Source organism: Exophiala bonariae (genome assembly GCF_035927105.1).
Source record: "Exophiala bonariae strain CCFEE 5792 chromosome Unknown scaffold_28, whole genome shotgun sequence".
In the NCBI taxonomy this organism is placed as follows: domain Eukaryota; kingdom Fungi; phylum Ascomycota; class Eurotiomycetes; order Chaetothyriales; family Herpotrichiellaceae; genus Exophiala; species Exophiala bonariae.
Genome location: NW_027042503.1, coordinates 59458 through 72010, shown reverse-complemented (window position 1 = coordinate 72010; position 12553 = coordinate 59458). Strand labels below are relative to the sequence as shown.

Below are 12553 nucleotides of genomic sequence, written 5' to 3'. Positions count from 1 at the left end.
TCACCCTTCAGATTTCCTTCGGCGGTTCTTTTTTGCGACTTCATCCGCCACATTCCTAGTGGTTAGCTATCTGGGGTTCTCAGTAATGTGGTTCGACCATGTCTGGCCAACAGCCTCCAGGCAGAGATAATCGACCACGCCCACCGCGCAGCGAACCCTCAAGGTCCAAGTCCTCCACACAACCTCCTGTTCCCTCCATTGAAACTCCAGACTCCATCACTCCACGCTCTCCTGGCACGTTTCGTGTTCCCCAGTCTCCCCAGACCACCACCTCCGACCATGCGCACAAGGCAGCAAAGGTTGCCATTCCAAGATTGAAGCGAACCGCCGACGGGGTCGCTGAAGATGCAAACAAGTTCGGCGGTAGACACCGCGTCACTCACGCCTGCGAGCCCTGCCGACACCGAAAGACAAAATGTAGTGGTGAACGCCCGGTATGCCGACACTGCACAGACTTCAAGATTACTTGTTTTTATGCCGACGGTAAAAGAGACCGAGTCAAGAAGTGAGTCTCCCCTGCCGATCCACGTGCTTGGACTGACGCGGTGACTTGGTTCAATTTTACTGGCTATGAGCATGCGCTGACCGGTCACAGGCAATTTGGCACCATGACAGAAAAGGTCGCCGACTACGAGAAGTTGTTGAAGGACCTGATCTCAAGAGTTGCTGATGTCGATGCCAACCTCATTCGAACAGCTCTAGAAAAAGTTCGTAGTCCCTTGGAGCCCCCATGAGTGAGGAAAATCATGCTAACCGTTGGTCGCAGGAAGCCATCTACGATCCCGACGAACCGTTTGCCGATTCAATGACCGAGGCTCCTAGCATTCCAGTCACCGAACCAGCAGAACCTGACTCGGAATCTGGTGCAGAGTCCGTCGTCTCTGCTGGAGCAGGGTCCACAGGAGCCCTAGATAAAACGAACGAAGATTTCACGCGTGAAAAAGCCCGAGCCACCGGATTCATGGGTAAGAACTCGGAGATCACATGGTTGCAGCGTGTGCGAGAGGAAAACAAATTCGGGGAGGATGGGTCCGAATCTCGTCCAGATGATGCCCATGCGCAGCGCAAAGGTTCCAACCCTTCACACGACATGTCACTCGCAGAAGGCGAGGTCGGGTTCGCTGTCAGCGAGTCTAGCTACCATTTGGACGACATGGCCATCACCACTTTCGAGGCTGTAGATCCGTACGAAATGCCCACTCGCGAAACTGCCCAGCATCTCTTCAACGCCTACCTCACCCGGGTTCATCCCACTTTCCCCATCATTGGAAAGGTAAACTTGAGCAACCAGTTTCACAAATTCATCAATGGCTCTGTGCAGCGACCCCCAGAGAAATGGCTTGCCATCATCAATCTGATCTTCGCCATCGGGGCCACCTACTCGCATTGGATCAAAGCTGATTGGGAGGGTGATGAGCGGGACCATCTCATTTATTTTACAAGAGCTCGAATGCTCAGTGTGAACTCGGAGACCGTTTTCCAGCACCCAGATCTTCAGCAGATACAAATCCTCGGCCTGATGAGCTTTTACCTCATGTGTATCAGTCAGATCAATCGAGCTTGGATCTTGAACGGTGTCGCCATTCGGGAAGCCGGTGCTTTGGGGATGAATATGCGAAATGATAGTGCCAATCTCAAGGACTCTCTCAAAGAAATCCGCTATCGAGTTTGGTGGGCACTTTACACCCTTGAACACCGTCTGTGTAGTATGACTGGTCGAGTCAATTGTATACTTGATGACCACTGCACCGCACCATTACCAATTCCTCTGGAAGAAGAACAGTTTGAAACACCCGAAGGTCAATATCTCCTCAGCAAGGAAAGACAACAAGGCGATCGTGCGCCGTCATCAAACCAACATTCCCCGGGAATTCCATCCACAACGCCCTCTAGTGATCGTTCACGCTCCCAGACTAACGTCGAATCTCGATCACCCTCGTCAGGTAATCGAGGTCAAGATCTGGAATGGGCCAAAGATGTCCCGCCTAATTCTTCATTGTACTTCCTTCATGTGGTGCAATTGTCGAGGCTCACCCAAGACATCTTTCACAGACTTTACAATCCTGCTTCCATCATTGGTACATGGTCCGACGTGCAATCCAAAATCAAAACCCTTGATGAGCGGCTTGAGCTGTGGTATCGACGATTACCTCCTGCCTTCGCCTTCAGACGGAAACAACGCGAACGAACGTCATATGAAGCTCGCTTGGCCCTGGGCTTCTCCTTTTTCGGAGCAAAAATGGCCATTCATCGACCTTGCCTGTGTCGCCTAGATCGAAAAATTCCTAACCAATCTGATAAATCCCATGAATTCAATCGGGTTTCCGCATTGACGTGTGTTGAAGCTGCGATAGAGCTTCTACAGGCGATTCCCGATGAGCCCAACGCGATTGGCCTGGTCAGAGTCGGTCCTTGGTGGTCTATTCTACACTTCTTAGTGCAAGCTACCACAATCCTGATGCTCGAGATGTCCTTTCGAGTCAATCACATGCCTGAGGCCGCAGATCAAGTATTTGAATCTGGTAAAAAATCCATCAGATGGCTTCATGCCCTTGGAGAAGATAACCCTTCCGCAAAACGAGCTTGGATCCTTTGCTTCCCCATGTTCAAGGATTCGTCCAAGAAGATCGGTCTTGATGTCTCCGATCTACCTCAGGAACCACCAGGGAAGCAATCTCCATCACAACCAGAACCTGCCATGCCCGATTTCGGCTTCTCGCAGTCGATGTATGCACCTGGCACAGTTCCCAATACGATGTATCCATCGATGCCCGACGCCCAAGCATTTTCGACTTATGATTCCATGATGCAGTATGATCAATACTATCCCCCAGATATGGGTTTGGCTCATGGTCAACAAGCCAATATCCCTACTGATGCCGAGATTGAATTCATGACCAGCGCATATCACGACAATCAAAGTCATGGACAACCTGGTCCCCCCGGTGGTCAGAGTAGCCGACAAAACTACCCATGATTTTTAATGCTTCCAATATTACACGAGCTACGAGTCCAAGATGTTGAGTATACATAAACCAGCCACCATATCTATAAGGGGTGAGTAAGGTGGCTGGCGCAAAATGCCACTGTTAGTGTACATACCAATCTGCACCTTGGCATCCCAGCCAGCCGGCATCTGCCCTTCAGTCAGATGTCCCAAAGGGTCCAAAAGCCTGCGATTTCGCTTCTTCCCACCTGTTCTATCCTGTGATTTCTGATTCATTGCGTGTAGCCTTCCGATTCCCCTTCACCGATGGACGAGCCAAAAATTTATCAATGACACCCATCACCATGCATGCCCTTGCAATTCTCGGCGTTCTGACAGACCATTCCTCTGCAATCAACCCGACAAGCAGACACACTGGACGTGGCCATCGACATCCACAGCTTCGCCAGGGGTCGGGAGGCAATGGCTCTGCTGCAGGATTGACCGAGATCATCCCTCCTCCCCCTGTCTTGTCAGGCCCAATATCCAGCTCAACAGCGGCACTCCATGATACCATACTACCCGCATCGGCCACTGCTATAACCCTCCCTAGCGTGTCATCCTACACATTTCCATCGACAGTGACTCAGGTGGCATTTGCAACAATTTGTCTCGATACACCCTCTTCCTCAGCAATCTTTTCAATATTGCCCACTGATTCCGCTTCCTCCCTTACGACCAGCACAGCAACGAGCCATCGATCGATCGAAACGAGTGTCCTGCCAGTTTTAGTCAATGCCACAATGGTACTCTCGAACGGCAGTAGTGTCACATTCCTGTCCCTCAGCACAACCACGACCACGGTCACTTCAGATCCTTCCGGAGCATTGATCCAGCCTACGGAACAGCCCTCTGTCGAAATAGCACGGATAGTACTTGATGCCAACGGCTGCCAGACTGTCTACACTGAAACTACTGCACCCGCGTGTGCCACGACTCTACGTCTGCCAGGGATGCTCCCAGCGCCCATCACAGACTGCGATCAGTCGGTGACTTTCTCTTCTCAAAGCCTGGGAGATTGCTCTGACACCTTGTGGATTGCATCACAAGCGTATCAATTTTCTACTCTGGAAACTCCCGCCTCAACAGTATCATCATCCCCAGCGTCAACCCAGATCACCGGTCCAATGGCATACTACGTAGCTCACTGGTACGAACTGATTCAAGGACCTGTGCCTGAGGTTGTGAAGATTGAGAACTGTATCCCGCAGTCGGCCAGCGGACACCTATGTCAAACATCAAGCGAACAATGGAGCGTGGTGTACGACACAGAAGTCGTCACCACGAGTAGCCTGACAAGTTTTCGAGAAGTAAGTGGACATATCCTTCAAGCAGACAACTAACATTCCCTTTCTCTCCTGAAGTTTAACCCGAATCCCGCTGACCAACATCCCGTGAAGCCGGCCGCCTTGACATCGTCTACTAAGACGTTAAGCACATACCTTGACTTCCTCACAGCGATCACCGTCTACCAAACAATCACCAGGTCGAGCATTTGCCGTATGCGCATTGCCACAGAAAATTTCAGCTCAACGCCACAGCGAACAGTCACGGTAGTGGTCTCAACTCCCACTATACGAACTCTACTGTTGGAAGAGGTTGCAAAAGAGACTGATACGACTGTGACGGAGAGAATCACGATTGTGGAGACGAGTACAGTCCAGATCACTGAGACCAGGACGAAAAACATTGGCAGCGCATCTCCGGGCTTGGGTATTGGAGATGACCTTGATAAATAGCACCCTCGCATTCGAATCGAAGAGGTGGACACAAGCATCTTCATCCCAGCCGCCATTGAGCTTCAAATCAGCTCTCCCGCGCGTCGCGTTTTCTCAAGACATCAGCAACAACAAGGACAGCAAAACAAATGTCAATTACCGCTCCACTGATCAAGAATGCTTTTTTTTCGCTCAGAAACTTAGCATTCACTTCGCTTTCTAGCTCTCTCCCCGTCCTCGTCATTTTCACTTTCCTTCAACCCATATCCTCCCTCCCTTCTCTTTTACTAAGCCGACGGCCTAACCATACGAGCAATCCGAACTTACCATTTCCTCGACTACCCTTGGCCTTGTCCGCCCCAAAAGCCCCTAACGCGAAAAATCATACGTAATGTGGGTCCGCCCTACCGCTATCCTAGGCTCAGGCCACACAAGTTCCGCCTGCGTAAGGATGGTTGACTATTACAGGGTATTTCGGGTTAGAGCTCGCAACACAATGCTATTGATCTCTGGGTAGTTTATACTGATGATGTGGCTGTTAAGGTTGCGGATGCAGGGACTGAGGCAAATAAAGTTAGAGTTCAAACATTTTGCAGGACAGGGCGTGGATTTGAAGATCGGAGAAAGGGAGCAACAGCCTGAAGGGGTGTTGAGAATTGATAGTGACGTCGATGCATTTGCCCTAGATGTACCTATCAACTTGAGTGCCGCTGTGAGGACCGATGGTCAGGTTGCTGGTTCTGGCCTTGTGGAACTCCCATTTCGTACCTGTATCACACCTAACGGTGAATGATTTGTGGTTCTGGTGCTCTCCTTAACTTGTATCGGATGATACCAGCGACAGAGATGATGGCCATTCAGCCTTGATTGTCCTTTACATGTGATGCTTCGATTGAAACTCCCAGATACGATGCCGTTCGGGTCCAATATGAAGGTTTCGAGGCACAGATGTTCGTGCTAGGATAAGGAAACAACACAAATCACCGCAGTTATTCAATTCCGTGTGCTGTTGCTTGCGGAAAGTCTCTATGTAAGCCTTTAGTTCGTCTGAAGCATGTGATCACTTCCAGGCTCCAATTGAGGGTGTTGGAACTCTGATGACCGCTGACGACATGGGCTAGCGATACGCTTCCGTTTACATAGATCTTTCAATATTTCACCGTTAGAAGATTCAAACAAGAGAGGAATACCCATTTCTTGGCATGTGAGATACTATCAGAGGACCGGCAAAAGAACCTACAAGCAAACACTAGCTGCAGGCAGACATTAAGATTAGGACACCCGGCTGGGGGCTCTGTTCAAACCTACAATCCGCCACTAAAGCAACATCAGAGAAGCTACACTCTCCGTCTTCATGCGCTGTGGAAACATGGAAGCCATTCATCCAAGGCCTTTAGAAAAAGTGCAGTACCCTCATCAGCAGTAGTGTTTTCAGCACCAAGCGCTTTGCTCAAGTCGTTGATATGATAGCCATTAGGATACAAAATTCCAAAGACGTCGCTTCCTGAAGGGGCCTTGTTACAAGCGGGTATCTGGTCTGTGGTTCGACGATTTGGAGCCCCATACTCTGCAGCAGTGGACTGTACGCTAAGAATATGCCAAGGGTCTTTCAAGCCATCAGTGAACATGACATTTGATGGAGTCATGTTCCATCCTCCATACTTGAGAAGTCTTTCGGTGTCGGGCGTCTCTGGAAGCTCTGGAAAATCGAAATTAGTATGACAATCGTTGAGCCACGTGGTAAGATTGAGAAAGCTGGAGGCTATGTTCCGTGGATTGGATGTGTTGGCGGTCTGCGCATATCCAAGCTCATAGCATGATTGCCATTCCCACGCCCTAGGATTGCCTTCCACGCTTCCGAGTGTGTCCGCAAATGCCTCCAAGTCGACTGAAATGTGATAGATCATCGACACGGTCGCATCAAATGCTGCCCGTTGTCCAAATTTTGCCGCAACACCACCTTCTGAGATCGTGCCGGTGAGGTCATTTGATACAGTTATATTGATTGCTTCAAAAATTGATGCAGGACTCCTTGTCGATGGAGCTGGATCGTAACTCTCGAGTCCTGTGCAATACGGCAACATTCCTTCATCAAAACCGGTTGATTGTACATTGGGTGGTAACACCGATAGGAGCAGTCTAGCAGTATCCACCTCAGTAAGATTAGCCACAAGCGCTGCTATCTCGGCATCGTTATAGTTCTCCTGGATTCCTTTGGCAAGAAGTTCCGGTTGGTTGGCAATTGTCAGAGCCGCTTTCAGCTGAACGATTTCTTCCTCAGTTCCACTTCGCAGGATCTGATCGGTGTACTCCACAGCTGCGTGGATATCAAGGGAGCAGTTCTTGGTCATGTCTTCCGCGAGTTGGTCATAGTATGCCTCGAACCTCAACTGGGTTTGAACGGGAGCACTTGACACCCATGCAGCGTACCAGATCTCGGGGTGACTAATTCGGGAGAACGCGGCACGAATACCTGGGTAACTGCCACCAATGTAAATCCAAGGACTGGCGGATGGTTTGAGTATGTCCCAATAAGCCTCCAACCCTGGTGGCTGAAAGTTCTGCGCGATGTAGACGAGATCTTCCAATGACTGATCGACGGTGAAGTACTGGTATCCTCCCCAGCCTGCCGTAAGGAGACCAGTTTCATCGTCGACGGGATAGGGGAGGCTTTCGCCATAGAACCGATTCTCTATCACAAGAGCAAGGCCTCCAAGATTGCGAGCTAAAGTCATGCCCGATGAGTTCAACGTTGCTTCAACAAGGAACATGTCAATCAAAGCCTGGTTGACAACATTTTCACCTGGGTCGATGAAGATGACGGGCCCGCCAGGCTTGTAATATGTTGCGTTCACCCAGTATCGGGTGTTGAACTTTTCTGAGTCGTTGGAGAAGTGATCGATTGGCACTTCGATGTTCAAGGTTGGAGGGCTTGTTTCATCGGAACGGCGGTCGAGCTTGCTAGTTCGGGGAGGAATCGCGCGTGGTTGGTCCCGAGCATGGACATGATATATGCAGTATAGTGAGCATATGGATAACAAATTATTTAGCTTCATATTCGTAGGTATGGGGTTGATGTGATGTTCAGAACCGAATGTACAAACAGCTTGCTGTAGATTTAGAAAGAGGGGAAACACGTTGACACGAACCATACCCCCATCTTATATGAACTCTGAAGCGACATCTCAGATCAGGAGATCGTCATAGGTAATGAGGCGCGGAGCTGATGAAGATTTCCAGGCTTCGTATGCATCTACGCGCAGCACACGGCTTTTCTTCATGGGTCTGATAATACGTCGACCTAAGCTAATTCTGTATCGTTTAATTTGGTTGACCTGAGCTAGCATGGTAGCTGAAGGATTCATAGCTTGACAAGGAGAAGCGGAAGATATGGAATACAAGGCCCCCGCCATATGAGACAGCAGCTAGTCGGAGGAACCTAGCCATTGCCCCAAAATTGTTAATTCAATCAAAGCAGTTCACACGCAAGGTGGCAAGAAGCTCGCTACTAAAGATCTTCGAAAGTTTAAATGTACGAATGGTCAGCTATTATGGTGGGCACTGTAACCGTATCAGGCTAAGCATTCAACTCGTACGGTGCGAGTTTTGATTGGCTGTGCTCCCCAGAGCCTGAAGGGGGCGGTGCATATTCCTCCGACTCACCCATGAAAACAGGTCTCGTAACCATTGCTCCAACGGGACAACATCTTCAGACCGTCATGTCTGTGACTACCGACATAAAGTCGAGCGTTGCGTGACTCTTACAAACTGTGCTCACGCCCAGACCAAGTGACCTGGAGCCTGCCAAGGACACCATTTATACCCTCAGTGGTCGAGACCACGCCATCTATAGATCAAGACGGCGCTCAGAGGGCTGTCCGGTACAGTCCAAGATCACATTGTTGGCAGATATCGGAGAAGGCCACAAGGGAGGACAAAGCATACATACACATGAGCACCGCATGGATTACTAGCAGTGATCCCACATCTCTAACTCAGTACTTTCAATGTACTCTTCTCGCTGTGGCGGAAAACATATTCCTCTGGCCACATGAAGGTCTGCATCATTCACTGTCGAGTTCCGTCGGTTTACCATTCCACCGAAAGGTAAGCCCCGGTTGGGCTTCACCAGCGAGAAGGATGGTGCATCTCACAACCTCATACTTGTCTGTTTCGTAGAACCGCAAGGAATTTTCTTGCTCAGCACTTTGAACCAGGAAAGCACTGCCTGAGACTTCAGCTGTCGAATTCGGCGCGTCCACCAATGCTTTATACCGGCCTCCCCAAGTCCGTAGTCGCCCACCTTGGATTCGAGCCGAGATGAGCACCGGCTGTGTGTCGGGGACAAGGTGCTTGACCAGGACTTCCGGATCCTCCAATGTGCCGTAGAAGAAGTACCACACTGGGTATTGGTCTTGGAGAGGCAAGGGGATTTGACCTTCGTTGAGGAAATGCTGAGGTAATGTAGACTCAATCGATAGAGTAGGCGCAATTCTGCAGTGACTGAGCTCTTTGGGGGCCATGGATAAACGGACAATCGTCGGAGAAAACTCTGGGTGGCTTTGAGAAACCCATTTTCGGATTCTTGTCGTGGTCTCTCCATCGATCTCGCAAAACGTCGCCGGTTCGCCATCGTCTGTGCTGGCGTTCATCACCTTTGGCACTTCGAGGAGTTCGCATGCTTCTTGTAGCTTGATTGGCGTGTCCAAGGGGCCCTCCAATTTGAAGATGAAATTCCCTAGGGTCTCTGTGTCGTTCCGTCGGGTTGATATTTCCTTCTTTTGCTGCACTTGGAGGTAGAACTCGCAGGCCTCTTTATCGAAGCCTGTCCACTTCCTATCGTCTTTGATCGACGTCCACAGCTCGTCTGAAATTCTTTGTCTGTTGGAATCAAGTCGATATGTTTTAATTTGATCGATGGCAACGGATTCAGTAAGGTCAAAGAGCAGCTGCCACCGAGTACTGTCCTCCATTGAGATATTCTCGTAGTCATCCACTGAAACATTTCCAGCCATGTTTTCGAGCACAGAGAGGAGGTCGTTCATGGTAGAAGTTGGAGTGCTTCTTTTAGTTGTGCTCGCGTTCTTATGTTAAGCCGGATGTGCGGACGGTATAAAACGACCAGGCTTGTTCTTGATCAGTGAAGAGCAATAGTGGGAGATCTATTTATGTCTATTTGAGGTCCTCATGCAAAAAGCTAAAGGGGTCCCCTCAAAAACCTTATATCTGCTTGCTCGGGTCCACTTTGACTGCTCGTAGCCACCCAACCTTATATTGACAATTAGATGAGTCATTCTGTGACCAACATAGAGATATTCATAATCAAGAAAGAGCAAACCTCTCAATCTTCCTGAAAATCCACATCTATCTCCACTTTTATATCTGGTGCATTTAATCCATGGTGCTTAAAGTCATCGAGGACTGCAAGAGTGTCAAAGGGGTAAGGAAACGCAGATATCTACCTGAAATTCAGTATTTCACCGTGAGAAAAATTATTGCTTGGTAGAAAGAAAGAGTGCTCCATATAGCCATGATGTATGAGCTGGACTTGCAATCCTCAACCTGAAGAGGCAGTCCTTCCGTTCTCTTGCAAAACAGTTATGAGCCAAGAGACTATCTGAAAATGATAATCTGTTGAAGCCTTCATTATGCCCTTCCCAAAATCCAGGAGGTCGTATCCACCACCACAAAAGAATAAGAATCCCTTGGGAGTGTAGGATTGTAATAAGCTCTCTGATTTCGCTTGCTGTGAGCCTCTTAGATGTCGCTCGCGAGACAATCGCCTCAGGCAACCGAATCACCATCTTTCAGGGTGGTCGGAGTAACAGCCTCCCGTTTCTGCCGCTTGAGGTCCTTGTTATGCAAATGGCGCATAAGCAGAACAAGAATAGTAGCTGCAGCGCCGAACCCGGCCGTGATGTAGTTACCAGCAATTATATATGGCTGCTTATTGGCTGGGAAGGTAAATATGGGTACCCAGGCGATGAAGATGTAACCGAAGGCATTCATCTAGCAATACTTTGAGCATCAATAATAGCGGAGAAAGAGGTCTAGTACTGACCAGTGCGCCAACGTATGCTCGCTTCTCTGGATCATGTCTGTTTACTTCATTCACCCAAGTCCAAGTTATGCCCGCGGCTATTCCCGTAAGAGATGTAAGATCTGGACGAAGGAAATTGTTATGGTTTCGCGTTTACACTCTTGGGGTAAGAGAGGAAAACTTACAGTAAAGTGCCCAACGTTGTTCTCTATGGATCGGATGAACAGGCGTCGCAGCGAGAGCTGTAGGGAAGATCATAGCCATTATACTGACAAACAGCATTCCAGGCCACCTCAAGGAGTTCGGTAAGCTGTCCGAAATCCAGGCATTGGTAGCTGTACCAAAGATCTTGATTAAATTGATCTGGACGTATTGATTTGAGCTTTACATATCATGTACCTTGGCAGATGACTTACACCGAGAGGGATGATGTTAATCTGAGCTACCGAAAAGAGGGGTGGCTGTCCTTTGACATTATAGCTCTTAATCCAAAAAATCACTAGCAATGTTAGAATCTAAATGTATTATAGCCAACATGCACTTACTGGATCCTCCGGACTGGCCAAATTGTATCATAAGCGCGTAAAATAAAGGGACTGACTTTTTGTTATCTCTAGTGATTGTAGCTATCCTTAATGTACTTACAAAGAAAAGAGTGCCACGTTCTGTGCCAGCGTTGAATGTCTTTCCACCGATAAAGACCGGTGAATGGCTTGATCTCCGTTGGCATTCTAGCTCTTGCTAGCTGGATCTCCTGTTCGGTGAAAACCCTAGGTACGATTAGTTTGATCGTTGTGAGAGATATTTTTGGCGTACCAATTGGGTTTCGCTCTAGCGGGAAGTTGAGGTATAGCAAGCGCAGTCCATATAATACTAGGGGCAGTGATACAGCCACAGATTCTATCAATTTCAGTATTAGCATTTGAATCTCACATTGATTTAGAGCGGCGTACATATACATCCACCGCCAGCCAGCAAGTCCTCCAGATCCGTCAAGTCCAGAATATATCGCGGCCATCAAGAAGCCCGAGAAAAGAGGTCCAATCTCTGTAGCAATTGCAATTATTGTGGCACGTCGCGCTAACTCGTGAGGCTTGTAATAACTCGCGCATACGTACATAACCGCTAGCAGATAGTTAGAATATCTGACATTACGAATCTATACCGTTCGAGTCTTACCTGGGTAATGCCCTGCTTCGAAGAGTCCGACACTGGCAAATTAGCGAAACCTTCCTGGACAAATGGACAATATACGCACAAAAAGCGGAAAACGTAGAGCTGCTGGACATTCTGCACACCAGCATGAGCAAAGGTGAAGATCGTCCAAAATAGCTCCAGAAAGGCTATATACAGCGGAACATTAACCTTGAAGCTTGTTAGGATGTATACCTCATCATGAAGGATGTATCACTCTTGAGAGTAGCAGATTCGACGGAATCTGCCCAAAAACGTATGCTGCACTCCAGAATGCATTGGCATAATTTAGCTCTTTTCCATAGAGTGAGAGATCTTCTTTCATGCCACTATCTATGCTAAAAGTCAGTAAATCTCAGGCAATCTTGCCAGCACCTACTAAAAGCATTGTTAATATTGACTTGATCAAGATAGCGGCAAATAACTCCTAGAAATGCGGCTGACAAGAGTGTCAAGTCGAGCTTGTTTAGAAAGCGGGCCTCTTCTTTCGAACAGTCGAGAGCTGCAAAGATTAGTTGGCCTTACCCCAGCGCGCGAGAGCATTCCGCAACTCACTGGACCAAATACATGACCTCCACGTTCGCAGAGGTGCATTTCGTACCTGGGGATCTGCTC

The 12553-nt window shown here is 48.7% G+C and overlaps 5 protein-coding genes across 5 annotated transcripts; 2 read left to right on the top strand and 3 right to left on the bottom strand.

The window, feature by feature from the left end:
* Positions 1–98: 98 nt before the first annotated feature.
* On the top strand, positions 99–2977 carry LTR84_007147 (uncharacterized protein; the record flags this gene model as incomplete). The annotated part of the gene is made up of 3 exons (XM_064850700.1): positions 99–505; positions 596–707; positions 767–2977. The coding sequence occupies 3 exons, from the start codon at positions 99–101 to the stop codon at positions 2975–2977; spliced, it is 2730 nt and encodes a 909-aa protein (XP_064702366.1).
* Positions 2978–3291: 314 nt separating this feature from the next.
* Positions 3292–4725, top strand: LTR84_007146 (uncharacterized protein; the record flags this gene model as incomplete). Its single annotated transcript, XM_064850699.1, has 2 exons — positions 3292–4296; positions 4351–4725. The coding sequence occupies 2 exons, from the start codon at positions 3292–3294 to the stop codon at positions 4723–4725; spliced, it is 1380 nt and encodes a 459-aa protein (XP_064702365.1).
* Positions 4726–6056: 1331 nt separating this feature from the next.
* On the bottom strand, positions 6057–7760 carry LTR84_007145 (uncharacterized protein; the record flags this gene model as incomplete). Its single annotated transcript, XM_064850698.1, has 1 exon — positions 6057–7760. One exon carries the CDS (start codon positions 7758–7760, stop codon positions 6057–6059), a length of 1704 nt encoding a protein of 567 aa, XP_064702364.1.
* Positions 7761–8768: 1008 nt separating this feature from the next.
* Positions 8769–9749, bottom strand: LTR84_007144 (uncharacterized protein; the record flags this gene model as incomplete). Its single annotated transcript, XM_064850697.1, has 1 exon — positions 8769–9749. One exon carries the CDS (start codon positions 9747–9749, stop codon positions 8769–8771), a length of 981 nt encoding a protein of 326 aa, XP_064702363.1.
* A 739-nt stretch (positions 9750–10488) lies between these two features.
* On the bottom strand, positions 10489–12138 carry LTR84_007143 (uncharacterized protein; the record flags this gene model as incomplete). Its single annotated transcript, XM_064850696.1, has 3 exons — positions 10489–10713; positions 11863–11869; positions 12134–12138. The coding sequence occupies 3 exons, from the start codon at positions 12136–12138 to the stop codon at positions 10489–10491; spliced, it is 237 nt and encodes a 78-aa protein (XP_064702362.1).
* Between the last annotated feature and the right edge of the window lie 415 nt (positions 12139–12553).